This window comes from Gobio gobio (assembly GCF_949357685.1).
Source record: "Gobio gobio genome assembly, chromosome: 2".
NCBI classification, from domain to species: Eukaryota; Metazoa; Chordata; class Actinopteri; order Cypriniformes; family Gobionidae; genus Gobio; species Gobio gobio.
In genome coordinates this window covers 61,951,460-61,976,782 of record NC_137098.1, presented here as the reverse complement: position 1 = coordinate 61,976,782, position 25,323 = coordinate 61,951,460, and the positions used below count along the sequence as shown (strand labels likewise).

At 40.6% G+C, this 25,323-nt stretch overlaps 2 protein-coding genes across 2 annotated transcripts; both read left to right on the top strand.

Moving 5' to 3' along the window:
- The first annotated feature begins 6,002 nt into the window (after positions 1-6,002).
- prox3 (prospero homeobox 3) lies at positions 6,003-10,965 on the top strand. Its single transcript, XM_079844377.1, has 5 exons — positions 6,003-6,289; positions 7,196-8,717; positions 9,634-9,741; positions 10,089-10,289; positions 10,378-10,965. Exons 2-5 carry the CDS (start codon positions 7,230-7,232, stop codon positions 10,564-10,566), a joined length of 1,986 nt encoding a protein of 661 aa, XP_079700503.1. The 5' UTR covers positions 6,003-6,289; positions 7,196-7,229; the 3' UTR covers positions 10,567-10,965.
- A 3,416-nt stretch (positions 10,966-14,381) lies between these two features.
- tmem179ba (transmembrane protein 179Ba) lies at positions 14,382-23,711 on the top strand. Its single transcript, XM_079810687.1, has 5 exons — positions 14,382-14,567; positions 16,105-16,295; positions 19,962-20,099; positions 20,222-20,300; positions 22,159-23,711. The coding sequence occupies exons 1-5, from the start codon at positions 14,472-14,474 to the stop codon at positions 22,312-22,314; spliced, it is 660 nt and encodes a 219-aa protein (XP_079666813.1). The 5' UTR covers positions 14,382-14,471; the 3' UTR covers positions 22,315-23,711.
- The last annotated feature ends 1,612 nt before the right edge of the window (positions 23,712-25,323 follow it).

The following is a 25,323-nucleotide window of genomic DNA, read 5'->3' as shown; positions in this document are numbered from 1 at the left end:
TTTATGAACCATTGATTCTCAGTGCTGTTTGTCGTTCACTGGATGATCCACGGCTGTGTGTGTGTGTGTGTGTGTGTTTTGTGATGGTTGTTTATGAGTTTCTTGTTTGTCAGTTAAACTGACCATCGTTCTTCAGAAAAATCCTCCAGGTCCTGCAAATTCTTCAGTTTTTCCAGCATCTTTTTCATATTTGAACCCTCTCCAACAATGACTGTATGATTTTAAGATCCATCTTTTCAGACTGTGGACGATTGAGGGACTCAAACACAACTAATAAAAAAAGGTTCAAACATTCACTGATTATCCAGAAGGAAACACAATGCATTAATTAAACTTTTGAGCAGGATGAAGATGTCCAAATTTTTCATTATTTATTTAAATATCTTTTCTTTTTTTTCATTTAGTACTGCCCTTCAGAAGCTACAGAAGATACTTACATGTTTCCCAGAAGACAAATTGAGTACAATTTACCTTGACCTTCAAATCCAATAAGTTTTCACCCCCGCCTCTTTCCTTCTGGAGCATCAGTGAATGTTTTAATAGTTGTGTTTGAGTCCCTCAATCATCCTCAGAGTGAGAAGATGGATCTCAAAATCATACAGTCATTGCTGGAGAGGATTCAAGTATGAAAAAGAGTCTGGAAAACTGAAGAATGTGCAGGACCTGGAGGATTTTTCTGAAGAACGTTCGGCAGTTTAACTGCTCAGGACAAACAAGGGACTCAAGAACAACCATCACAAAACACACACACACACACACACACAGCCGTGGATCATCCAGGGAACGACACACAGTATTGAGAATCAAGTGTATGTAAACTTTTGTGTTATTTTAATAAATTCAGCTATTTTTGTAACCACATGTGAACATTTTTCTGTAAAATATCTTATTCAGGACAGTACTAAATACATACATTTTGTATGATCTCTTTTATTTAGTTAAAATGATTCACATTTTCACAGATTCTGCTAGGCGTTCACATACTTTTTCTTGCCACTGTATATATATATATATTTATATTTACTTATATTTAGTATATTTATCACAACTTTTTTTCTTTTGTCAAATCAACTTAGAAAATGAATGTGATTCAGATAACATGGTATTTAGCGTTTCTGTTCATTAAACTAATCTCCATTGTATTAACTAAAAACATTTAAGGCAACCATGTAACTTAAAGGGTTAGTTCACCCAAAAATGAAAATTCTGTCATTAATTACTTACCCTCATGTCGTTCGACACCCGTCAGACCTCCGTTCATCTTCAAGAACAGAAATGAAGATATTTTAGTTGAAATCTGATGGCTCTGAAAGGCCTCCATTGGCACAATGCACTTTACACTCTCAATACCCATAAAAGGTACTAAAGACGTCGTTACAAAGTCCATCTCACTACAGTGGTTCTACAATAACTTTAAATAACGACTTATATAGTGATGACGATTTCAAAACAAAGCATCATGAAGCTTCGAAGCGTTATGAATCAGTGAGTCGATTCAGCAGTTTGAATCGCCAAATTTCAGCAGTTTGGCGGTTTGACACGCGATCCGAATCATGATTCGACTCACTGATTCATAACGCTTCGAAGCTTCATGATGCCTTGTTTTGAAATCGTCATCACTATACAAGTCGTTATTTAGGGTTTTTTTGCGCACAAAAACTATTCTCGCCGATTCATAAAGTTATTGTAGAACCACTGTAGTGAGATGGACTTTGTAACGACGTCTTTAGTGCCTTTTAAGGGTCTTGAGAGTGAACCGTGCATTGTGTCAATGGAGGCCTTTCAGAGCCATCAGATTTCAACTAAAATATCTTCATTTCTGTTCCGAAGATCAACGGAGGTCTGACGGGTGTCGAACGACATGAGGGTAAGTAATTAATGACAGAATTTTCATTTTTGGGGAACTAACCCTTTAATATAAAATATATTTTACAGTGTTGAGATATATACACTATAGCCTTTCAAAAGTTTGGGCTCAGTAAGTTACTCAACTAATACTTTAATGCAGCAAGGATGCGTTGCATATGGATTATATAACATATTTCTATTTCAAATAAATGCTGAACTTTTATTGATCAAAGAATCCTCAAAAATATTAAGCATGCAGCACAACTGTTTTCAATATTGATAATAATAATGTTCATCATATCTGAATGATTTCTGAAGACTGGAGTAATGATGCTGAAAATGCAGCTTTGATCACAGGAATAGACACACACACACACACATATTTAAATAGATCGTCTGACCTTTACATTAAGGTTCAGTTTGTTGTTGTTGTGTGAGTTGACAAACCTAACCTTATGTTAAAGGTCACTGAAGATCTATTTAAAAACAGATAATGTGCATTATGTTCATCAGGCTGTTGGCCAATGTTTTCATACCGACACTGGAACGACCAATTCATTGCTCATCAGTTTTCGTCCACTAATCTCCAAAAATCTTCCATGTCATCAACCCGCCTGATGTATCACTTGTTAAAATACTCTCACATCCTGGTTGTGTGTATTTGTCTTCCCTGGGGTTTTTACATCTTGGCGGGTACTAATTCCCGAGGACGCGGTTCATTATTCTTTCTGTCCCTTCAGATTGAATATCCTCTAGTTCAACTGCAGCTGTCACTCAGTGTCTCTCCTCAGTCACCTTGCCCAAGGCTGAATGTGTGAGTGCTCTCTTCTCTCATACACACTTTCCCTCAGAGGCAGCCAATGGGCAAACACTTTGCCTGTCCATCGACCCCCTCAAACGTCTATCTGCACTCCGGCTTTCTCTCTCTCTCTCTCTCTCCCCGCTGGATACCACATTTTCATTCCGCGCATATTACGGGCTCATAATGCAATATGTTTGATCGTGACTCATTCAAATGAGACATTTTGATATGTCTCCCACCATTTGAAAGGATCGACATTCGTGTGGCATTTTTAAAACACTGCCCGCAAATGGCTGCGTCCCTTTGGTGTATTTCATAGCTCTTTGTTAGAATTGCTCATGCATTTTAATATTGTTTGCTGTCAGTCATTTGGCTTCGGTTCAAAGGATTCGGTGTGAGTTGCTAATGTAGTTCAAAAGCCTTTCAGCATGACCTTACAAAAGGTGTGTGTGTGTGTGTGTGTGTGTGTGTTTACAGTGCAAATGGACTGTAAGGAATTATACTCTTTAAGGAATTGTCTGATAAGGAATTTATCAAGGAATTTAACACCTCGGTTGCACACTTACTATCATAGGAAAAAAAACGGATTTGGAAATCCATTAGCATCAACGGCACTTCTCAAAGTATGCGAGCTGTGTTAATGCCCCGTCTGTCTATCCGGTATTTATTCATTTTTAAAACTACATTTTCAATTACATTTGTTTACTTCGATCGCAAGCACCTTTTATTAATAAGGCTTTGTGTCACATTTCTTGTTTCCATAACAACAGTAGCCACTGGTTATTGTGAACAGTTTGGTTGGTTGTGGAGTATTTCAGTGAAGTGGGGGAGAGAGGGAGTGATGGAAACAATGAAAGAGAGAGAAGGGGTGCTATGAAGAGGAGTGGAGGGACCGATAATCAGCTTTCACACGTTGAGGGGTGGAGGAGTCTCTGATTATCAAGAGCTCTATTGCTGCTTTTTCATACCGGCCTTGGCATATACAGGCTCATATGTTTGAGGAAAAATGTAATCAAAAAAGTTCACTAGAAAAAAAAAGTCATAGGTTATTCAACACCATTACTGCAGTCAGTGCTGTTATAGAGCTGGCATGTGGCATTAGTCAAAAGAGAGACAATTAGAAGAAAGACATTTTCACAAATTGTAAATTGAAAGCGAGGGGGAAAAAAACGAATCCTCCAAGAACCAAATATATTCCAACCAAAAACACATTCTTACAGCATTTTTTTATTTTTAAAAGCCTTAAGGAATGTCGCATAATCGTTATCAGAAACGGACTTGTTTTTGTTTTATTAGAATAATGCGCTGAACATTTAAAGGAGCTTTTAAGTGTTTTAAAATCCTGAAAGATTTTCTTTACATTTCTTTAAAGTTTGGGGTTGGTAAGATTTATTCATGTTTTTGAAAAATGTCACCAAGGCTGCTTTCAATAAAAAGAACATTATTACCATTCAAAATAAGTGTTTTTTTTATTTATTTTTTTATGTTATTTATTCCTGTGATCAAAGCTAGATTTTCAGCATCATTACTCCAGTCTTCAGTGTCACATGATCCTTCAGAAATCATTCTAATATAATGATTTGATGTTGAAGCAACTATTTATTATTATCAATGTTGAATACAGTTGTGCTGCTTATTCATTTAAAAAAAAAAAAGAAACTATGATATATGAATATAAATGTATTTATACACTATGTTGCCAAAAGTTTTGGGACGTCTGCCTTTACATGCACATGAACTTTAATGACATCCCATTCTTAATCTGTAGGGTTTAATATGGAGTTGGCCCAGCCTTTGCTGCTATAACAGCTTCAGCTCTTCTGGGAAGGATTTCCTCAAGGTTTAGGAGTGTGTTTATGGGAATTTTTGAATCTTCTAGAAGCGCATTTGTGAGGTCAGGCACTGATGTTGGACGAGAAGGTCTGGCTCTCAGTCTCCGCTCTAATTCATCCCAAAGGTCAGGACTCTGTGCAGACCAGTTCCTCCACACCAAACTCGCTCATCCGTGTCTTTATGGGCCGACGCTTTGTGCACTGGAGCGCAGTCATGTTGGAACAGGAAGGGGCCGTCCCTAAACTATTCCCACAAAGCATTAAATTATCCAAAGTGTCTTGGTATGCTGAAGCATTGAGAGTTCCTTTCACGGGAACTAAGTGGCCAAGCCCAACCCCTGAAAAACAACCCACACCATAATCCCCCCACACCAAACTTTACAGACTTTCCGCCAACATCAGACTCGTCCATCGGATTTCCAGACAGAGAAGCGTGATTGGTCACTCCAGAGAACAGTCTCCACTGCTCTAGAGTCCAGTGGCGGCGCACTTTACCCCATTGCATCCCACGCTTTACATTGCACTTGGTGATGTGAGGCTTGGATGAGCTTCTCGGCCATTGAAACCCAATCCATGAAGCTCTACACACTGTTCTTGAGCTGATCTAAAGGCCACACAGAGTTTGGAGGTCTGTAGCTATTGACTCTGCGCACTGTGACCCTCAGCATGTGCTGACCCTGCTCTGTGATATTATATGGCCTACAGTTGCTGTTGTTCCCAATTGCTTCCACTTTGTTATAATAGCACTTGAGTGCAACAGTTGACCGTGGAACACAGGTGGCAGCCAATCACAGTCCACGCTTGAGTTCACTGAAGAGCTCCTGAGAGCGAGTTCTTTCACTAATGTGTGTAGAAGCGTCTGCAGGCCTAGTGCTTGATTTATACACCTGTGGACATGGAAGTGATAGAAACACCTGAACTCAGTGATTTGGAGGGGTGTCCCAATACTTTTGGCAATATAGTGTGTGTATATATAATAGCAATGTAAAAATCTTTACTGTCATTGTGATCAATTTAATCCATCCTTGCTGAACAAAAACAAATTTCTTTGAAAAAAAATTCATACTGACCCCAAACATTTGAGCTGTACTAGTGCAATAAGGGGCATTTTTATTTATTTTATTTTATTTATTTAACCTTGTATTCCTGTTGGGAGCTATAGGATATCAGAAAGGATACACATCTACTGTTTGTTCAAAGCAAATTATATTTATGGATTTTTAGAATCGCTTCCAGTCCTTTTAAATTGCTTGAATGAGCTCACTTATCAATTATTTTATTTAATTTTTAATGTATTTCATTTTTAACTCTCTTAACAAGAACTGTGATAACTGTGGTGGAAAAAAAGGTCAAAATGATAATTTTACCATATATGTACATCAGATTATTTTAGTGAATTGGTCGTTTTTGATTGGTGGAGGCGCTTAACCAAGTAGTTGCCCCACGTGGAGAGAGAGAGAGAGAGAGCGAGAGTGTGTGTGTGTGAGAGAGAGAGAGAGAGAGAGAGAGAGAGAGAGAGAGAGAGAGAGAGAGAGAGAGAGAGAGAGAACTGTGCGCGCGCGCGCGTGCACGGGGGACAGCGGACATCCCTCCCTCACGCCTCGACGCCCACTGGCTGATCACCACGCGATAGAGTGCGCGAGGATGAGAGATGGACAGCGCGAGACAGGAGCGACAGCAATAACAGGAAACTCGGTGGCGCTTTTGACGCGGATGCTCCCGGTGACCAACGGACACCTCGACGAGACCGAAATATAACACGACAGGAAAGTGACCAACCGGGGGATGCTCTCTAACTGACTGTTTTGTAAGTTTTTGAATATTTTACATATTCTTTTAAGCTTAGGGACATCTGCGTATTTGTTTGTCCTTGTCAAACGCGCCTCGTTTATTTATTTGTTAATGAATCTGCGACACGCGCGCGCGGAGTTTACAAATGTCCGCTCGTACGCCGGTATTCGAGCAGGAGCGAAATCCGTCTCCATAACACGGCAAACTTTGACGGGAACTCTGCGATATTATTCACGGCGAGTTGGTTAGTGTGTCAGTAATTAAGGCAAATCAATTTCTATCATTTATCCGGGAGGGTGTCGTCCTTCCATCTGTTACATTTTTTTTTCATGGCAGTTAAACGGCTTTATATTTCGAGCTGTAATCTGATGACATCTGTGGCATTTGTGCCAATGAGGAAAAGGCGAAAACAGTTTAGGACAGTAATTTCCATTAATCTGATTTTAGGATAAATGAGTTATCTATCTATCTATCTATCTATCTATCTATCTATCTATCTATCTATCTATCTATCTATCTATCTATCTATCTATCTATCTATCTATCTATCTAAAAGCTCTATTTAGTAGTACTTAAGTAAAAATGCAGATTCAGAGCTTTGGGACTATAGTAATCTCATTAAAATATTTACTGTCTCACCATCCATGTATTTGTGTTAGGTTGAGTGTGTGTGTGTGTGTGTGGGGGAGAGAGAGAGAGAGAGAAAGAAGGATGAGAGCAATAGAGTCAACAGTCTGAACAAACACAGGGTACAGCTGTCAGCGGATAGATAACGCACACATGCAGAGAGGAAAAAAAGAGACAATGATGATGCCGATAACAATGAGAGGATTATGAACAATTTTAAAACCGATCCAAATAGCTGCATATTTTCGTCTGCGATTCATGCATTTATTTACAGCAAACTGTGCTCTCTTTAAAGATCCTGAAACCAGATCAGAACGGAAAAGGGGGCTATGGATTCCCCTTCGGATCGATTTCATCAGCAGCCTTCCCAGATGTGTCCCTTCGAACTGTATCACAGCCTGCCAGATTCCAACCCCTCAAGCCACCGATTTTCCCCCGGCAGCCTGTCTTCCCACCCGCTCTTCTCCCCTCTCATGCACTCCAGCAGTGCATCCCAAAGGTGGGGTAGTTTCCGTCAGCGCCAGGGCTTGTTCCCTGGGCTTCTGGTAGATGATGATATAAGTGAGGAGGATGTGTTCGGGAAGAGGGAGTTTGCAGTTGGGGCTATCCCATCATCGCAGCGCTGTCATGGAGAACGCGGACAAAGCTCGGCTCCTGAGCCCGGCAACTGGGGGCAGGATTTCGGGAGAGTCAAGAGACCCAGGATGGACTCCGCAACTAGAAATGAAGAAGAAACGGGGAGAGAGGGCAAGCGAGGGAGGAAGAGTAGAGCTTCGGTTAGAAAGGGAGCGGAACAAGGGAAGAGGAGGGGAAGCAGGGAGGGCAGGAAGCGGCAGCGACAAGAACTGAAGCTTCAGCTGGAGGAAACCAGAGGGAAACTTCTAGAGCTCCAGCGCAAGGTGTGGAGAGTTTACGGAGGGCAGGCGGACGACGAGAAAGCAGGCGAGGAGGAACAAGAGAACGGGGCGATCAATCTCGACGAGGTTGCCGAGATGTTTTCCGACAGCGACGATCCACTCATCAGCAGCGGATTTTCTCCTCCGCGCTGTTCGTCCAAGAAAAACAACGAGAGCGGCATATTTCCGGAGACCTCCGTGGACCTGGACTTGGAGTTAAATGGCGATCAAGTGTGGCTGGGCTGCAGTTTGGTCAGGGGTGAGTGGGAGAGCGCGGAAGGAGGGCAGAAGTTTGCTCAAGCTCTAAAGCAGGAGCTTGCGAACGTTGTGGCTCAAGTTATCGACAGAGTTGTCCGTCTCTATGCCGAAACCGACCCCTCGGCGGTCGCATCCGCCACCGTTCCCCAAGAAACCGGCATGGCGCTGGATCTGAACTCCGACCGGAGGCCGAGACCTCACGCGGCAGAGCAGGTGGAAGCTTTGCCGCTTGTCACAAAGAGTCCTCAAGACAAGAGGGCCCCTGTCGTTCAAAGTGTACACAAGGACCTCCTCCTCCCTCCGGCCAATCCCAGCCTCCCTCCGCTACCCCAGCCCCCTCTCCCGGCACTTTTACCCCCCCGGAGCAAAGAGCACCACTTCCTGCCCTCCTATCCCCCAGACAACCCCGTTCCCTTGCCCCTTCTTCACTACACCATGCAGAACCTCTTTGCCCGCTCCCTCTCCAGTTTGCCTCTTCATAAGGACTGCCTGTCTGAATCTTTTATGGACTTCCGTTCACACAACGCTGCGTTCCCACCCCTCCCTTTGTTGGGGCAGCTCGACCCCTCTCCGTCAGATAGAGCGAGAGAAGGAGGGATGAGGGGAGGCGGAGCAGGAATGGTGGACGGAGGAGATGCAGCACTCTATCTTGCCGCTGGCTCAATATCCTTTTATAAAACAATGTGAAAAGAAATATATTTACACTACCGTTTAAAAGTTTGGGGTCAGTTTTAAAAAGAAATGAATAGCTTTATTAACATTTAAATTGTTCAGTTTAGACATTTCACTCTGTATATCTTCTTTTTTTTTTTTTTAAATAAGAGCAATGCATTAAAAAAAATCCTGTTTTGTTTTCATCATTAATGATAATAATGTTTCTTGAGCAGCAAATCATCATATGAGAATGATTTCTGAAGGATCATGTGACACTGAAGACTGGAGGAATTATTGCGAAAATTCAGCTTTAGCATCACCGGAATAAATTGCGTTATAAAAATAGAAAACAGTTATGCTAAATTGTAATAATATTCCAAAATATTACAGTTTTTACTGTATTTCTGTCTTCTTTCAAAAACACAAAAAAATCGTACAGACCCAAAATGACGATTAAAAAAAAGAAAATTAATAAGTTAAAAAGAAATTAATAGCTTTGTTAACATTTAAATTGTTCAGTTAAGACATTCATAATGTCACTCAGTATATCTTTTTTTTTTTTTTAAGAGCTATGCATAAAAAAAATCCTGTTTTGTTTTCATCATTGATGATAATAATGTTTCTTGAGCAGCAAATCATCATATGAGAATGATTTCTGAAGGATCATGTGACACTGAAGACTGGAGTAATGATGCTGAAAATTCAGCTTTGATCACAGGAATAAATTACATTTTCAAATATTTTCAAATAGAAAACGGTCATGCTAAATTGTAATAATACTCTAAAAATATCACTGTTTTTACTGTATTTCTGAACAAATAGCTTTGGTGAGTCTTCTTTCAAAAACACAAAATCTTACAGACCCAAAATGATGATATATATATATTTATATTTGTGCTATCAAATATTCCTTAACCATCTACACTCTCAGGAAGGTCTCTCTCCGTGCCACCTGAAGAAAGCCAAACTCATGTTCTTCTACACACGCTACCCCAGCTCCAGCACACTGAAGACATATTTCCCTGATGTCAAAGTGAGCATCATTCATACATCCTTGAACACAAAACAGTGTAGCTTTGTGTGCATATCTTGCACAAATGATATGGGCTAATGACTTATTGAATAAAGTTACACTGACCTATATACCAGCAGCAGTCTGGCATGGTCTCCATTTGAAACGGTTTGAATCAATTAGAGCAGTCAGAAAATCTTCCTACACGAGTGAATGTATCATATTAAAGCTTTGCCCGTACATTAAACATCACAGAATGTCTCCGAAAATGTTTAATGCTGACCTACATTCATTATTCATAACTTTTTGAAATGCTGCTGGAATTAACTTGGCTTCTCTTTCTTTTTTTCTCCCCCCTCCTCGCACAGTTCAATCGTTGTGTCACTTCCCAGCTGATTAAGTGGTTCAGTAACTTCCGGGAGTTCTTCTATATCCAGATGGAGCGCTTTGCCCGCCAGGCAGCCAGAGAGGGGCTTACATCTGCCAGGGAAAGATCACTCCGCCTGGGCAGAGACACTGAGCTTTACCGCATTCTCAACATGCACTACAATAAGAGCAATGATTACCAGGTCAGTGTGTGTGTGTGTGCGTGTGCACGTCCGAGTAAAGGCGTGTAACCGTTCGATTGCGCGTTTAAACGTCGTGTCTGTTTCCTAGGTTCCAGAGAGGTTTGTGGAGATATCGGAGTTAGCCCTGAGGGAGTTTTTCACTGCCATACAGAGTGGTCGGGATGCTGATCCGTGCTGGAAGAAGGCCATCTACAAGATCATCTGTAAATTAGACAGCCCTGTGCCTGACAGCTTCCGGCTGCCCGGCTGTCCCACGGACACTTACCGGATGGGTTAAATAGAGTTTATCACACACATGCACAGCCGCGTAAAAACATAAATTGTGCACAGATTGATATCACAAGTGTGCGAGGATGTTAACAATTTGAATTAGCGATTAAGAACCAAGAAGAAAATTGTGCTGTAAAGATCGATTATTATTATCATCATGATGCTCAAAAGTATTATTTGTTTGAACATTATCTGATTAACACTTCTACTTTAGTCACGCATTATTACAGTTAGCACTGATTATATGGAAAAAATGTTCTCATTTTATTCGCTGTTACATTAATGCTCATTAATTTATCTAAAAATGCAGGCCTGGTTGGCTTTTGACCCTTTTATATTACTTGTTATTATTATATAATGTTGCTGAGTTTCTGTGAATTCGTGGTGTCGTGTAATAAAATAAGTCAAAACAAACATTGCTGTCAGTTAACGCTAAAAATCATACAGTATAACCAAGCGGGAACCTCCCGCAGATTCTCTCGAAGCCAATACGGAAGTGACTTAAACTGCAATTCATTGACTGGCCACTAGGGACAGACTCCAGAAGGAGCAGAATCTCATTGAGCCCCATGTTAAAATGCCCAACTTTACAGCAGAAAAACACATGTTTACAGTCTGGGACAAATTGTGGTTTTGGTCTATATGGCTAATTTTGCCTTTCATGACAACTGTGAGGGGGGTGAATTTTTTTATAACTCATTCGTTTACATTATATAAAGCCTTAAAGTTCTGCATAATTAAGGGCGTGGCCACTTTGAGTGACAGGTGGATAGCCGTTTGTCTGCTGTCTGTAAATCACGTCACCTGAGCTCCGCCCACGTCCCGCCTCTTTGCCCATTTCTATTATCCGGGAATGACGCGCTGCCAAGATGGCGACGGCCAGCTCGTCCCTACTTTACGCTTCAAAACTGCTCTTCAGAATCCTATGGGGGACGTCAAGGACACTACGTCCATATTTTTTTACAGTCTATGGCAGTGGTTCTCAACTCCAGTCCTGGGGACCCACTGCTCTGCACATTTTGTATGTCTACCTTATTTAAGGCACCTGATTCTGATCATCAGCTCGTTAGGAGAGAGCTCCATGAACTGAACTGAGTGTGTCAGATAAGAGAGACACAAAATCCCCAGGACTGGAGTTGAGAACCACTGGTCTATGGTATAAACGCTTATTTTCAAATGCATATGCTGTCTTACATGACATATTATTACACTAACTAACATGAACATTTTACTATTGTCTACTGTGGGAGGATAAGGAGACCCTGGCTGTCAAACTAAGAAATCCTGACCGTTACCCTGATGCTAAGCTCAAACACCTGACCGCCAGCACGAGTCTACACACACAGAGTGGAATGGGCATCTAATGCGGTCATGGTCCTAGACAGGGTTGGGGTAACACATTACAAGTAATGTGAATTGCGTAATTACTTTTTCAAATAATTAGTAAAGCATTACTTTTAAATTTACAGCTAAATATCTGAGTTACCATTTATTGACTAGCACCTCTTCTGTCCACATGTTGAGAGTAATCGTGAGTGAGTGAAGAGGTGTTGTGTGCGCTGTGTGGACATGATGCTTATTGTTGCTCTAATGTAAATGTGAGCATCTCACTTGCACAAAAGCAGATTCAGCACTCCTCAAAATGAATGCAAACTCCGAAATATTGTGCAAACCTGCAATAATTACATGTTTATACTCACTTTATTAACCAATGTCTTTGCTTCTGACATTCAGTGTTCCAATTCAACCGTACTAATAAGCAAAAGTGACTTTAGATAAACATCACATTTGTTTAATCTTTTTTAAAATTTTTATTGCTGAAGTGGCTTGGTCCGAAATCGCTTACTCTCTTGAGTAGGTACTTATTTTCAATAAGTAATTACTTTACAACCGCTTGAAATTTATATCTTAAAATATTTCAGTGCCATTGTTTTGTCTCAAGATGCACACCAGGAATGTTTTTTTCTAAGGCACATTTATAAAAGCTACTTGAATATCCTAATTGAACTAAAGCCTAATCCTGGCTTAATCTAAGACCTGTCTGTGAAACCGGGCCTATAAAGTATTGGGACACCCCTCCAAATCACTGAGTTCAGGTGTTTCGATCACTTCCATGTCCACAGGTGTATAAATCAAGCACTAGGCCTGCAGACGCTTCTACACACATTAGTGAAAGAACTCGCTCTTAGGAGCTCTTCAGTGAACTCAAGCGTGGACTGTGATTGGCTGCCACCTGTGCAATAAGTCCATTCGTGAAATTTCCTCAATACTAAATATTCCTCGGTCAACTGTTAGTGCTATTATAACAAAGTGGAAGCAATTGGGAACAACAGCAACTGTAGGCCATATAATATCACAGAGCAGGGTCAGCGCATGCTGAGGGTCACAGTGCGCAGAGTCAATAGCTACAGACCTCCAAACTCTGTGTGGCCTTTAGATCAGCTCAAGAACAGTGTGTAGAGCTTCATGGATTGGGTTTCAATGGCCGAGAAGCTCATCCAAGCCTCACATCACCAAGTGCAATGCAAAGCGTGGGATGCAGTGGGGTAAAGCGCGCCGCCACTGGACTCTAGAGCAGTGGAGACTGTTCTCTGGAGTGACCCATCACGCTTCTCTGTCTGGCAATCTGATGGACGAGTCTGGGTTTGGCGGATGCCATGAGAACAGGACTTGCCTGACTGCATTGTGCCAAGTGTAAAGTTTGGTGGAGGGGGGGTTATGGTGTGGGGTTGTTTTTCAGGGGTTGGGCTTGGCCCCTTAGTTCCCGTGAAAGGAACTCAATGCTTCAGCATACAAGACATTTTGGATAATTTCATGCTTTGTGGGAATAGTTTAGGGATGGCCCCTTCCTGTCCCATCATGACTGCGCTCCAGTGCACAAAGCGTCGGTCCATAAAGACATGGATGAGTGAGTTTGGTGTGGAGGAACTGGACTGGCCTGCACAGAGTCCTGACCTTTGGGATGAATTAGAGCGGAGACTGAGAGCCAGACCTTCTCGTCCAACATCAGTGCCTGACCTCACAAATGTGCTTCTAGAAGAATGGTCAAAAATTCCCATAAACACACTCCTAAACCTTGTGGAAATCCTTCCCAGAAGAGCTGAAGCTGTTATAGCAGCAAAGGCTGGGCCAACTCCATATTAAACCCTGCAGATTAAGAATGGGATGTCATTAAAGTTCATGTGCATGTAAAGGCAGACGTCCCAAAACTTTTGGTAATGTAGTGTGTGTATGTATATAATTTGTTCTTCTGCAGTCCAGAATTGCAGCGCAGCTGAAAGGTTTGTTTGAGCTGCGCCCTCTACTTTACAGGTAAGAATTTGCATGTCCTTCAGCCAGAGGCTTATTCATTTCACATTTGGTGTGAGAGGGCCTTTACATTTACTAAAATTAGATTTAAAAAAAAAATATTATTACAAAACAAAGACGCAAGCCCAGGTGAGGAAAAGTAACGCAATTCGTTTTTAGGGAGTAACGCAATATTGCAATGCATTACTTTAAAAAAAATAACTACCCCCAACACTGGTCCTAGATTTGTATTGCTGTATATTTTACCTTGGTTGAATGAATTAGTGTAAGAACTTTTCTGTTGAAAACTAACAGTGCAGTTCCAGTGTAAAAATGTCCTGCTATGATCATAATTAATGTAGTTATACTCTCACATCCAGTTGTCAAAAAGAAGTAGGTCAATATAACTTAACTAAGGTGATTATCATACACATGTGACCTATTTTGATGCTTTATTTAAAATGCACAGGAATTTGGTTCATGTTTTTGTGCGATCACATGATAGTCGTTAACTCATGATGCGGTTTGGGCACACGAGTGTGTGTGTGTGTGTGTGCGCGCTGCCGCGGCTGGTTAAAGCAACCGTGTGGAGCTGTGGCGCGCGCACACACACACACACACGCTATGGCGCTGCCGTGGTTTCTGTTGGTGGAGCTGCTTCTGTACGGCAGCTGTTTCGTCTGCGGGATCATCACAGCCGCCTCGGTCACAATCTCACAGGTATCTGCTGTTTGCTATTTAGCAGAGAAGACTATAACAGACTTTACCTTATTGGCACGGTGCGTTGCGTTTAGAAACACGGCAAAGTGTCAGTTTCAAACTTGGATGAACGCTGGTAGTTTGTAGTTGACCATAATTGTTTGCAGGGGATGTGTTTTTGGTGTTTTTCATTGCTACATGTAAAATCATAACTTTTCTTCTGGAGGTGTTCAGTGCGTAGGCTACACACTCACGAGGTGGACCCCAAAATCGTCATAGTCATGTGACTTGAGAAAGATGAGAGAATTTTTTTTTTTTTTTAACAACTATCCATACCGTTGAAGAACTAATAGGCCTACGTTTTTGTAATTGTTTTGTATAATTATCCATACAGTAGAAGAACTACGTTTTTAAAGGTAAAACCCGGAAGTGAAGGGAAAATGAAAGTGTGACAGAAGCAACTTCCAGTTCTGTCACTCTCCCCGCTTTTTTTCTGTCATGTGACCAGCTGAGAGTTTGCTCTCAAGAGGAATTGGCTAATTAAAGTCAGATGAGCAGAAAAAGAGAGTGTGAGTTTGTGAAGGAGCCTCAGTCTTCATCCTGTAAACAGTGTAAATCACAGTAAAAGAAAGTTAACCATGAGTAATTAGGGCTGGGTTTCGATTCAGATGTTCCGATTCGATTTCGATTCGCAAGCTCTCAAATCGATTCGATTTGATTCAATTTCGATTAAACTCAATGAATATAGATTTAATTCAAATAGCCTACTATATTTATAAAAAAGAACAGTGAACAAGTTTACAAGTGGGTAATTAAAAATTAATTAAGAGCCACAAACCTGTATATTAAACTCTTTATTTTAGGTACACTTGGGTAGGCCTACATTAAAACAGAACCCATCTCTATATTTCAAATGCATACAATTATGTTAAATACAATACAATTTTGTTGTTATGGATATTTTGATACACTTATTCTAAAACATAAAAAGGATATTGGATGATTTTCAGCAATTTTCAGTAAAGGACAAGCATTTCTTGCGATTTAGCCGACCGTCATTCAGACACTGTCCGTTTTTATGGAAGCGTTTTTTCCTCCAGAGGCGTCTGTACTTTGATTCGTGATGCATTATATTTCATCACTATCTCTGTTATTTGCGCGCCTTCCTTAGATGCGATTGCCATTTGATTTTATCTTAACGATAAGCATATATGCGATACCGGGCAGGATCGACTGGAAAACCCCGAAATCGATTCTTGGCCTTGAGAATCGATTTTGAATCGACCACATTTTAAAAAACGATTAATCGAAAAATCTATTTTTTTTTTGCCCAGCCCTATGAGTAATGCTTGTCGTTTTTTAAGTTCACTGGCACAACATTAAACATGGAAAAGTGTCTAGTTTGAAATGCATTAAAAATCCACCTGTATTCCACCCCTTTTGTGCCCAAGTTGTTCAATAGTTGTACATTATTTGTAGAATGTGCCTACTGTAGTCATAACCAGATGCATTTTTGTAAGCAATAACCTTTTTTCGTTCTTTTTTTCCACCCAAACAGGGAAGTTTTGATGGGAAGTGTATGCTGTACGGTTCAGTGCATCTGAACAACACTTCACTCGGCGTGCTTTCATCCAGTTCTCCCTCTCTCTGTTACTTTGTGTCCGCCATCTCCGTGTGTGTGGCTGTCTTCTGCTTTTCATTCACCCTCTATTGGATCTACGTCGCCTGTTTTGACGGGGAGGTGAAAAGGTATGTCCAGGAACACAGTAGATCGTGTGCTTGTGAGTTTATTTCAGGTATGAGAACAGAGGTTTTCTCAAGGTGTTCCTCCATTTCTGTTCCCTGTTGTCGTGCAGTAGCATCAATGGATCGCAGGAGGGAACTCGAAACGGATGAGGCAAAAGTTGTTAGTATGGTATTTAGATATGAGACATTGTGGTTAGTAAGATTTTTATGCAAGTATGCATTAATTTAATCAAAAGTGACAGGAAATATTTGAATAATGTTACAGAACATTTCGTTTTCTAACAGTTGCTGTTCTTTTGAACTTTCTATTTATCAAATAATTCTGAGTAAAATGTATCACAGTTTCCTCAAAAATATTAAACAGCACAACTGTTTTCAACATTGATAAAAAAAAAAATGTACTCGAGCATCCAATTAGCATATTGAAATGATTTCTGAAGGATCATGTGACACTGAAGACTGGGTCACGTTCAAAGCTCAAACCGGTGCGTGACGTTTTGCTACGGTTTCCGGTTGAACGTCATGTTTCCTGAAAACGGTGTTTGAGATGCATTTTCTCTCGTTTGGTGGGTGTGTCATATATGTCAGTTGTCTGTTTTTAATTTAAGATTGAACACTGGTCTGGGGAGTCTGCTCTGTATTTTCTACTGCACCAGAGATGTGATCAACGAGCTTAATTCAAATGACTGTATGCAATTGGATAGTCCTTCAACCAATCAGACCACAAGAGGCGTGATCAACGGGGATCAATCCATCGCTTCTCTATCCGTTAATGTGTTAAACCCGCCAATAGTGTGCCAGGTGGATAAGCCAGTCTGTGATTGGTTCCTGCAAAAGTGTAACAGAAGCAGTAGAAATAATTGTACAGGTTTGCAGGGTGAAATCAAATCTCCGGCAGATCAGGCTGGGTTTACCCAGTTTATATTTTTAGCTTCATTGCAAGGCAAGTTTATTTATATACCAAATTTCATACACAATGGTAATTAAGTGCTTTACATAAAAATGGGAAAGAAAATACAAGCTATTAAAAAAGTAAGAACTAGAAATAAAATGATTTAAATTAGAATTGATTACCAGGAGATAAACAATGATAATGATGATAGGATGTTTTCTTTTATTCTGGACGGCAAGGGCAGTGATTGCATGTATTTTGCAGTATTAAACACGTATTTATACCGATTTCTTCAGGCTCCGAAAATTCCTCAAAAAGAGCACAAAGAATGGCCTTCTCAGCTGCCGTAGTTGCAAACTCCTGCGTCATCAGAACAGGGTGTTCAACGCAGCACCGTTTCCGTTTAAAAAATGGAAAACTGGAAGTAATGATGCTAAAAATGCAGCTTTACAATGAGACGGATACATTTAAAATAATATAAAATAGAAAACGTTACTTTAAATTGTAATATATTAATGCGCAAAAGGGATTTCATAAAAAAAAAAATTTGTATAAATTTTATATATATATAATAAAAATGTGGGTTACTTTTATTTTTATTTAACGCAAAACTATTTTACAGTCTCTGTTTAATATATGTTATTTGATAGAACTGTTAAACAAAGAAATAAATGGTATACAAAAACGTTTTATAGCCTTTGCTATATGAAGGTTTATCTCATATTCATGTCATTTTTCATTGTGAGCTGTATGTAAAATTAGTGCACCAACTTGCCAGATTAACGAGTACCCTGTTGGGTACGGTGTTTACTTCCTCTTTATTCATATACATATATAATACAGTGAGGAAAATAAGTATTTGAACACCTTGCTATTTTGCAAGTTCTCCCACTTCGAAATCATGGAGGGGTCTGAAATTGTCATCGTATGTGTATGTCTACTGTGAGAGACATAATCTAAAAAAAAAAAAATCCAGAAATCACAATGTATGATTTTTTAAACTATTTATTTGTATGAAACAGCTGCAAATAAGTATTTGAACACCTGAGAAAATCAATGTTAATATTTGGTACAGTAGCTTTTGTTTGCAATTACAGAGGTCAAACGTTTCCTGTAGTTTTTCAGCAGGTTTGCACACACTGCAGGAGGGATTTTGGCCCACTCCTCCACACAGATCTTCTCTAGATCAGTCAAGTTTCTGGCCTGTCGCTGAGAAACACAGAGTTAGAGCTCCCTCCAAAGATTCTCTATTGGGTTTAGGTCTGGAGACTGGCTAGGCCACGCCAGAACCTTGATATGCTTCTTACAGAGCCACTCCTTGGTTATCCTGACTGTGTGCTTCGGGTCATTGTCATGTTGGAAGACCCAGCCTCGACCCATCTTCAATGCTCTAACTGAGGGAAGGAGGTTGTTCCCCAAAATCTCGCAATACATGGCCCCGGTCATCCTCTCGCCCTGTCGCCCTGTCCCATGTGCAGAAAAACACCCCCAAAGCATGATGCTACCACCCCCATGCTTCACAGTAGGGATGGTGTTCTTGGGATGGTACTCATCATTCTTCTTCCTCCAAACACGTTTAGTGGAATTATGACCAAAAAGTTCTATTTTGGTCTTATCTGACCACATGACTTTCTCCCATGACTCCTCTGGATAATCCAAATGGTCATTGGCAAACTTAAGACGGGCCTGGACATGTGCTGGTTTAAGCAGGGGAACCTTCCGTGCCATGCATGATTTCAAACCATGACGTCTTAGTGTATTACCAACAGTAACCTTGGAAACGGTGGTCCCAGCTCTTTTCAGGTCATTGACCAGCTCCTCCCGTGTAGTTCTGGGCTGATTTCTCACCTTTCTTAGGATCATTGAGACCCCACGAGGTGAGATCTTGCATGGAGCCCCAGTCCGAGGGAGATTGACAGTCATGTTTAGCTTCTTCCATTTTCTAATGATTGCTCCAACAGTGGACCTTTTTCCACCAAGCTGCTGGGCAATTTCCCCGTAGCCCTTTCCAGCCTTGTGGAGGTGTACAATTTTGTCTCTAGTGTCTTTGGACAGCTCTTTGGTCTTGGCCATGTTAGTAGTTGGACTCTTACTGATTGTATGGGGTGGACAGGTGTCTTTATGCAGCTAACGACCTCAAACAGGTGCATCTAATTTAGGATAATAAATGGAGTGGAGGTGGACATTTTAAAGGCAGACTAACAGGTCTTTGAGGGTCAGAATTCTAGCTGATAGACAGGTGTTCAAATAATTATTTGCAGCTGTATCATACAAATAAATAGTTAAAAAATCATATATTGTGATTTCTGGATTTTTATTTTTTAGATTTTGTCTCTCACAGTGGACATGCGCCTACGATGACAATTTCAGACCCCAATTTATGTACTTGTGAAAAATACTCTAATACAGGATCAAGAAGTTGCCATCTATAAGCCTGTTCTCCAAGATATACGCATTGGCCATACAAAATTAGTATCGACTGACCACTAGTTAAAATGGTAGTGTATATTTTTATAACAAGCTGTTAATATAGAATCAAAAAGAAATGTTAAAAACAAAATTATCAGAATTCCTTCCAATGCTCTATTGATAAAGTCAAATCTCATTTCAAATCCAGTAAGAGATGTTACAGCAGTCCTTGTACTGTCAGAGTGAGACCTTGCTAACATGAAAGGATGAAGTGAAGTGTTTTTTCCCCTAAAAGACTATTAATTTGGAAGCATTTATTTTCTCAAATATCATGCAATCATTGTGAAATGTTGTCTGTTTGGTATCAGAGAGAAATTATGGATGAACGTTACCCTTGGCCTGTCTGGAGTCTTCCTCTTCTTCCTCTTGGTGACGGGATGCATCCTGAAAATTGGCAGGGACAGACTGTGTGACTCAGTGCTTCATTCACTCAAAGATATAACAAGGTGAGTGTGTAAGAGAGAGCTCTCTAATAGCTTTTGATTAGTGCAGACAGACAGTATTGACCATCACAACAACCTTATCAACCAAAGTGGGTGTGTATATACAATATTTTGTGCATTTGCAGGTGTGACGAAGCGCAAGATAAGTCTTGGTTGAGCCCTATAACTGGGAGCCAGTTCTACTCCAGACTGCACAGTGCTGAGGTAGTTACAGACTCCCTTGATCACAAACACACAGGGACACATTATGCTCGAGCAATCCGCATATTCAAATCATTAGAGATACACCGACTCCTTTCTACAGCTTCCATCAAGTTAACATCTGAAATTAATTCAATCTGTTAATGTTGTTCAATTTATTGACATTCTGGCTTCAAATCTCATTTGTATGGAAGTGGTGGAGAAACCTACTTAATGGCAAAATCTATGAGCTTCATAACACACACACAGCGATCAGGCATAACATAATGACCACCGTCCTATTATTGTGTTGGTACCCCTTTTACTGCCAAAACAGCCCTGACCCGTTGAGGCATGGACTCCACTAGACCCCTGAAGGTGTGCTGTGGTATCTGGCACCAAGATGTTAGCAGCGGATCCTTTAAGTCCTGTAAGTTGCGAGATGGGGCCTCCACCGGACTTAACAAACACTGATTAGATTGAGATCTGGGAAATTTGGAGGCCAATTCAACACCTCAAACTCGTTGTTATCCTGCTGAAAGAGCCCACGGCCACCAGGGAATATCGTTTCCATGAAAGGCTGTACATGGTCTGCAACAATGCTTAGGTAGGTGGAACGTGTCAAAGTAACATCCACATGGATGGAGGACCCAAGGTTTCCCAGCAGAACATTGCCCAAAGCATCACTGCCTCCGCCCGCTTGCCTTCTCCCCATAGTGCACCTGGTGCCATGTGTTCCCTAGGTAAGCGACGCACACACACCCGGCCATCACATCAAATGTAATTCATCAGACCAGGCCACCTTCTTCCATTGCTCCGTGGTCCAGTTCTGATGCTCACATGCCCACTGTTGGTGCTTTTGGTGGTGGACAGGGGTCAGCATGGGCACCCTGACTGGTCTGCGACTATGCCGCCCCATACAAAACAAACTGCGATGCTCTGTGTATTCTGACTCCTTTCTATCAGAAGCAAAGATCGGCGACTATTACGCTGGAATGAGAAAGTAGTTCCTAGCCATATAGGTGTAGAAAATCGCAACTTTTCATTTCCAGTTGGTCTTAGCACACGATGTTACTGTAGAAGAGTCAAGTTTTAAATAGGAAAAATATTGAAAGTGTCTTCGGTCATTTTTTGAATGAGATGCTAATGGACTGACCAGAATCAATGATGTATGCTAAGCTATGCTAAAAGTACTACTACCAGATACAAAGATCGGCTGAATGGATTCAAAAACGGTAAAACTCAACTATTTAACTCTAGGGGACTTGTAAAATGAGCCTATTTTCAAAAAAAGTGGAGTGTTCCTTTAACTTCTTGAGCAATTTGAGCTGCAGTAGCTCGTCTGTTTGACCGGACCACACGGGCCAGCCTTCGCTCCCCACGGTCATTAATGAGCCTTGGCCGCCCATGACCCTGTCGCCGGTTCTCCACTGTTCCTTCCTTGGAGCACTTTTGATAGACACTGACCACTGCAGACCGGGAACACCCCACAAGAGCTGCAGTTTTGGAGATGCTCTGACCCATCACAATTTGGCGCTTGTCAAACTCGCTCAAATCCTTACGCTTGCCCATTTTTCCTGCTTCTAACACATCAACTTTGAGGACAAAATGTTCACTTGCTGCCTAATATATCCCACCCACTAACAGGTGATGAAGAGTTAATCAGTGTTGTTCACTTCACCTGTCAATGTTATGCCTGATCGGTGTGTGTGTGTGTGTGTATAGAGAGAGAGATTTTAATTTTTGTTAATAAACAAAAACAAACCGGTTGTTTCTCTAATTGCAGTTATGGCCTAAAAATGTATGTATATAAAACATTTTTTTTCACATGTTTAATATATTGTCTGTTGTATATTGAAACTGTTATTTGTATCCCTCTCAGACAGCAGTATGGGTGAATTTCTTCTTTTGGGTGATCATAGCAGGGCTGGTCCTGTTCCAGCGTAAAAAACAGTCAGAGCCCCAGTCAGCAGTGGAGAACCCATCAGTGACCCCTTCTGAATCCGAGCCCTTCTTCAACCGCCCAGGACGTCCTTAGCGAACAGAGACACAGTTAATCTACGTCGCTCCACACTAAACCAGTCTACGTGTCGCTTGAACACACTCACACACACATACACATGCATATGCTCGCATTCACAAACGCACTGCTGGCTAGCTGAGCCAAGAGGATTTTGGCAGTTCCAGTATACGGTCTTGATTTTGTTCACTAGCATTGCCAAGGGTTAGTTGCCATGGTTACTGATCTGTGGCTGGCAGCGCAGACCTGGCAGGTGATGGTGTGCGGTTGCCAGATTGGTGGTGTGACCTGAACTGATTGAGACACAGCTTTATGTAAAGAGATCAAATCTGACAACGTTGTCAGTGTTTTTTGAGTGCATACTCAAATCTTCAGGAAAATGCTTTGTTTCTACATGGTGACTCTAGTGTTTTACTCAACGTTTCATGAGTACATGTAGCAGTTTAAAGGCTTTTGTGGAAAACATCCATTAAATTGAACCTAGTTGACCTGGAGTAAAACAAAGTTAACGCACTCTCCTGTAACTTTTAACACGTCTTAAAGGGATAGTTCACCCAAAACTAAACATTCTGTCAACATTTACTCACCTTCATGTTGTTCCAAACCTGTATGAGTTTCTTTCTTCAGTTAAACACAAATGAAGATATTTAAAAGAATGATGTTAACCAGACAGTTGACGGTAGCCATTGACTTCCATAGTATTTATTGGAACAACCTAAGAGTGAGTAAATGACAGAATTGTCTTTTTTTTTTTTTTTGGTGAACTAACCCTTCAAGCAAAGTCTGCTCTGTGTCAATGTGCAACATTTTCGCCCTCTGCTGTCGGTTTATATGAATTGCTCCATAAATCCCATTAGACGGTGCTCATGTGCCTGTTTTGTAGGCCAGAAATGTCCCATAAGTACACACACACACACACACACACACACACATTTCTCTTATTCATAGTCCTTGGTGTCCTTAACATGGGCAAAACTGCTTGAGAGTGTCTTTCCGAGAGTGTTTGGCTATTAATCTTGAGCCCAGTAGAGATGTCATTTTTAATGGCTTTTTCCTTGCACACAGCCACAGGAGGTAAGAGTGTGTGTGTGTGTGTGTGTGTGTGTGTGTTTGGGTTGACAGGGACATAAATCCATAATTTGGCCAGTGATGGTATCCGCTTTCCACAGGCGAAGTGCCAAATCTGAGGTGCTGCCCACAGAACTAAAGTCCTCGGAAACACAGTGTCCTTCCGCCCATCTCTGTGTCCATGTTTGCTCTTCAGCAACTAAATGCATTGCTCTCATCACCTAATCATTTGTCCTCCTCTTTTTGTGCAACTTTTTCATTTAACTTACTACATTTGTTTTTTTAACTGCTGGTTACAGATTATGCACTGATATTTTTATGAATATTAAATCTGTTGTATAACCGCACTATGCTTGAGTCTGACTGTGTAAACATTTCAATACAATTAAATTTGTCAACCAAGAGCTTATGGGGCCTAAATATGTCTAAATGTCAAAGGTGGGATTTTTAATATTAAAATGTATGGGATTTTTCTGCACCTAGGGCTTTTTATTCATCTGCAATATGGGGGAAAACTGTGCTAAACAAAGAAATAAAACAGTTCGAGGTTACTTTACAGTTACTTTAAAAAAATACATTTTTAAGTGAAGTTCAATTAAAAATATATATTTTTGGGAAATCATAACTTTATGTAAAAAAATGTGTCCCTCATTGTCATGTCACCACCAAAACAGTGAATGTTTTAGTCCACTGGCTGAGACTGATTTTTACTACATTTTTGATCAGGAAATAATCCTCTCTCTCGTTCTCATAGCCTCTCTTTTATAGTAGATATGTACCATTATATTGCGATAAATGTGTTCAAAAGTCTGAAAATCTGTGTGTAACTTCAAGGAACGTCACCACCAAACACCTTTGTCTGCAATTAAGCAAACTTTTTTGGGTGTTATTCCATAAAATGTAGTTGTGTGTGTACAACTGTTCAGAACTGTGCTAGCTAACCATGTGCTGATTAGCATCTTTGAGCTAAGCTCAAAAGTATCTAAAATTGTAACTACCGAAACAGTCACGACCGAAATATGTGGTGAAGTTTCGGTCGTGATATAATTGTTTTTGGGGGGTAATTCGATAAAATGTAGTTTCTGTCCAGAACTGTTTGTACAGTTATGCAAATCAAGTATTTTAGTATGTTTTATTATGCAAATCATTCATGTTTTACTAGTATGTGAGATAAAATTCTGTAATGTGATGTGATCGCTCCCAAAACTTTACGGGCACTATCGAAAATGTGCAGTCATGACCGACACATGGGATGTTTTGTCACAAAAAAAGTATATTGAATAATCAACTAAGATGTTATTATAGTGTTTGGTTCAATGTTTATTCAAACTATCCTATACGTATTCCTTAACTTTGAAATCAGTATGACTAACTTTATGACTTTTACAAAGAAAGATTGGATTCAAAATACAACAAATCTCATAAATTACTTGAAATATTGTTAAAATTGTAATTGTTATTAATTTACCTGTGATTTTTTTTAATCAAATAGTAAAAAATATATTTACATGGTAGATGTAAACAAAATCTTAAAGCTGCTCTATGTAACTTTTCCATCCACTAGAGGTCGCCTGTTCAAAATAAAGGCGTAGTTTGATGACCCCATGTTTGAGCGCAGAATATTGGGACATGTGGTCTTCACCTCACAGCCGGTGGGAAAAGAATCGGGATAGGCCTCGGGCAGAAATCATGTTCATGGATGTGACTATTAGCGTTACTGTAGTATGAGGTAGAGCAGGACCGAGTGTTGTGGAGCTGAGCAAGGCCGCTGGAGCGATTGTTAATAAGATGAACGCAACACACGCCTCGCGAGCAGCAGGACTTTTATTATGAAACAGTTGCCGGCGCCATTTCAGATTTTCCGGTCATGAGTATGAGGTAACGCAGCTCTGTTTATCATATTAGATACATCTGAGTGTGTTGATGATGATATGACGTTACTCTGTGTGTTTACTCGGC

Bases quoted from the DNA above. Each gene is read 5' to 3' on its own strand.
- prox3 (XM_079844377.1), top strand. From the start codon at position 7,230: ATGGATTCCCCTTCGGATCGATTTCATCAGCAGCCTTCCCAGATGTGT. The intron at 8,718-9,633 runs ATATCCTTTTAT...AACCATCTACAC, and splicing joins TCTATCTTGCCGCTGGCTCA to TCTCAGGAAGGTCTCTCTCC. The intron at 9,742-10,088 runs GTGAGCATCATT...CTCCTCGCACAG, and splicing joins CATATTTCCCTGATGTCAAA to TTCAATCGTTGTGTCACTTC.
- tmem179ba (XM_079810687.1), top strand. From the start codon at position 14,472: ATGGCGCTGCCGTGGTTTCTGTTGGTGGAGCTGCTTCTGTACGGCAGC. The intron at 14,568-16,104 runs GTATCTGCTGTT...CCACCCAAACAG, and splicing joins CCTCGGTCACAATCTCACAG to GGAAGTTTTGATGGGAAGTG. The intron at 20,301-22,158 runs GTAGTTACAGAC...TATCCCTCTCAG, and splicing joins CCAGACTGCACAGTGCTGAG to ACAGCAGTATGGGTGAATTT.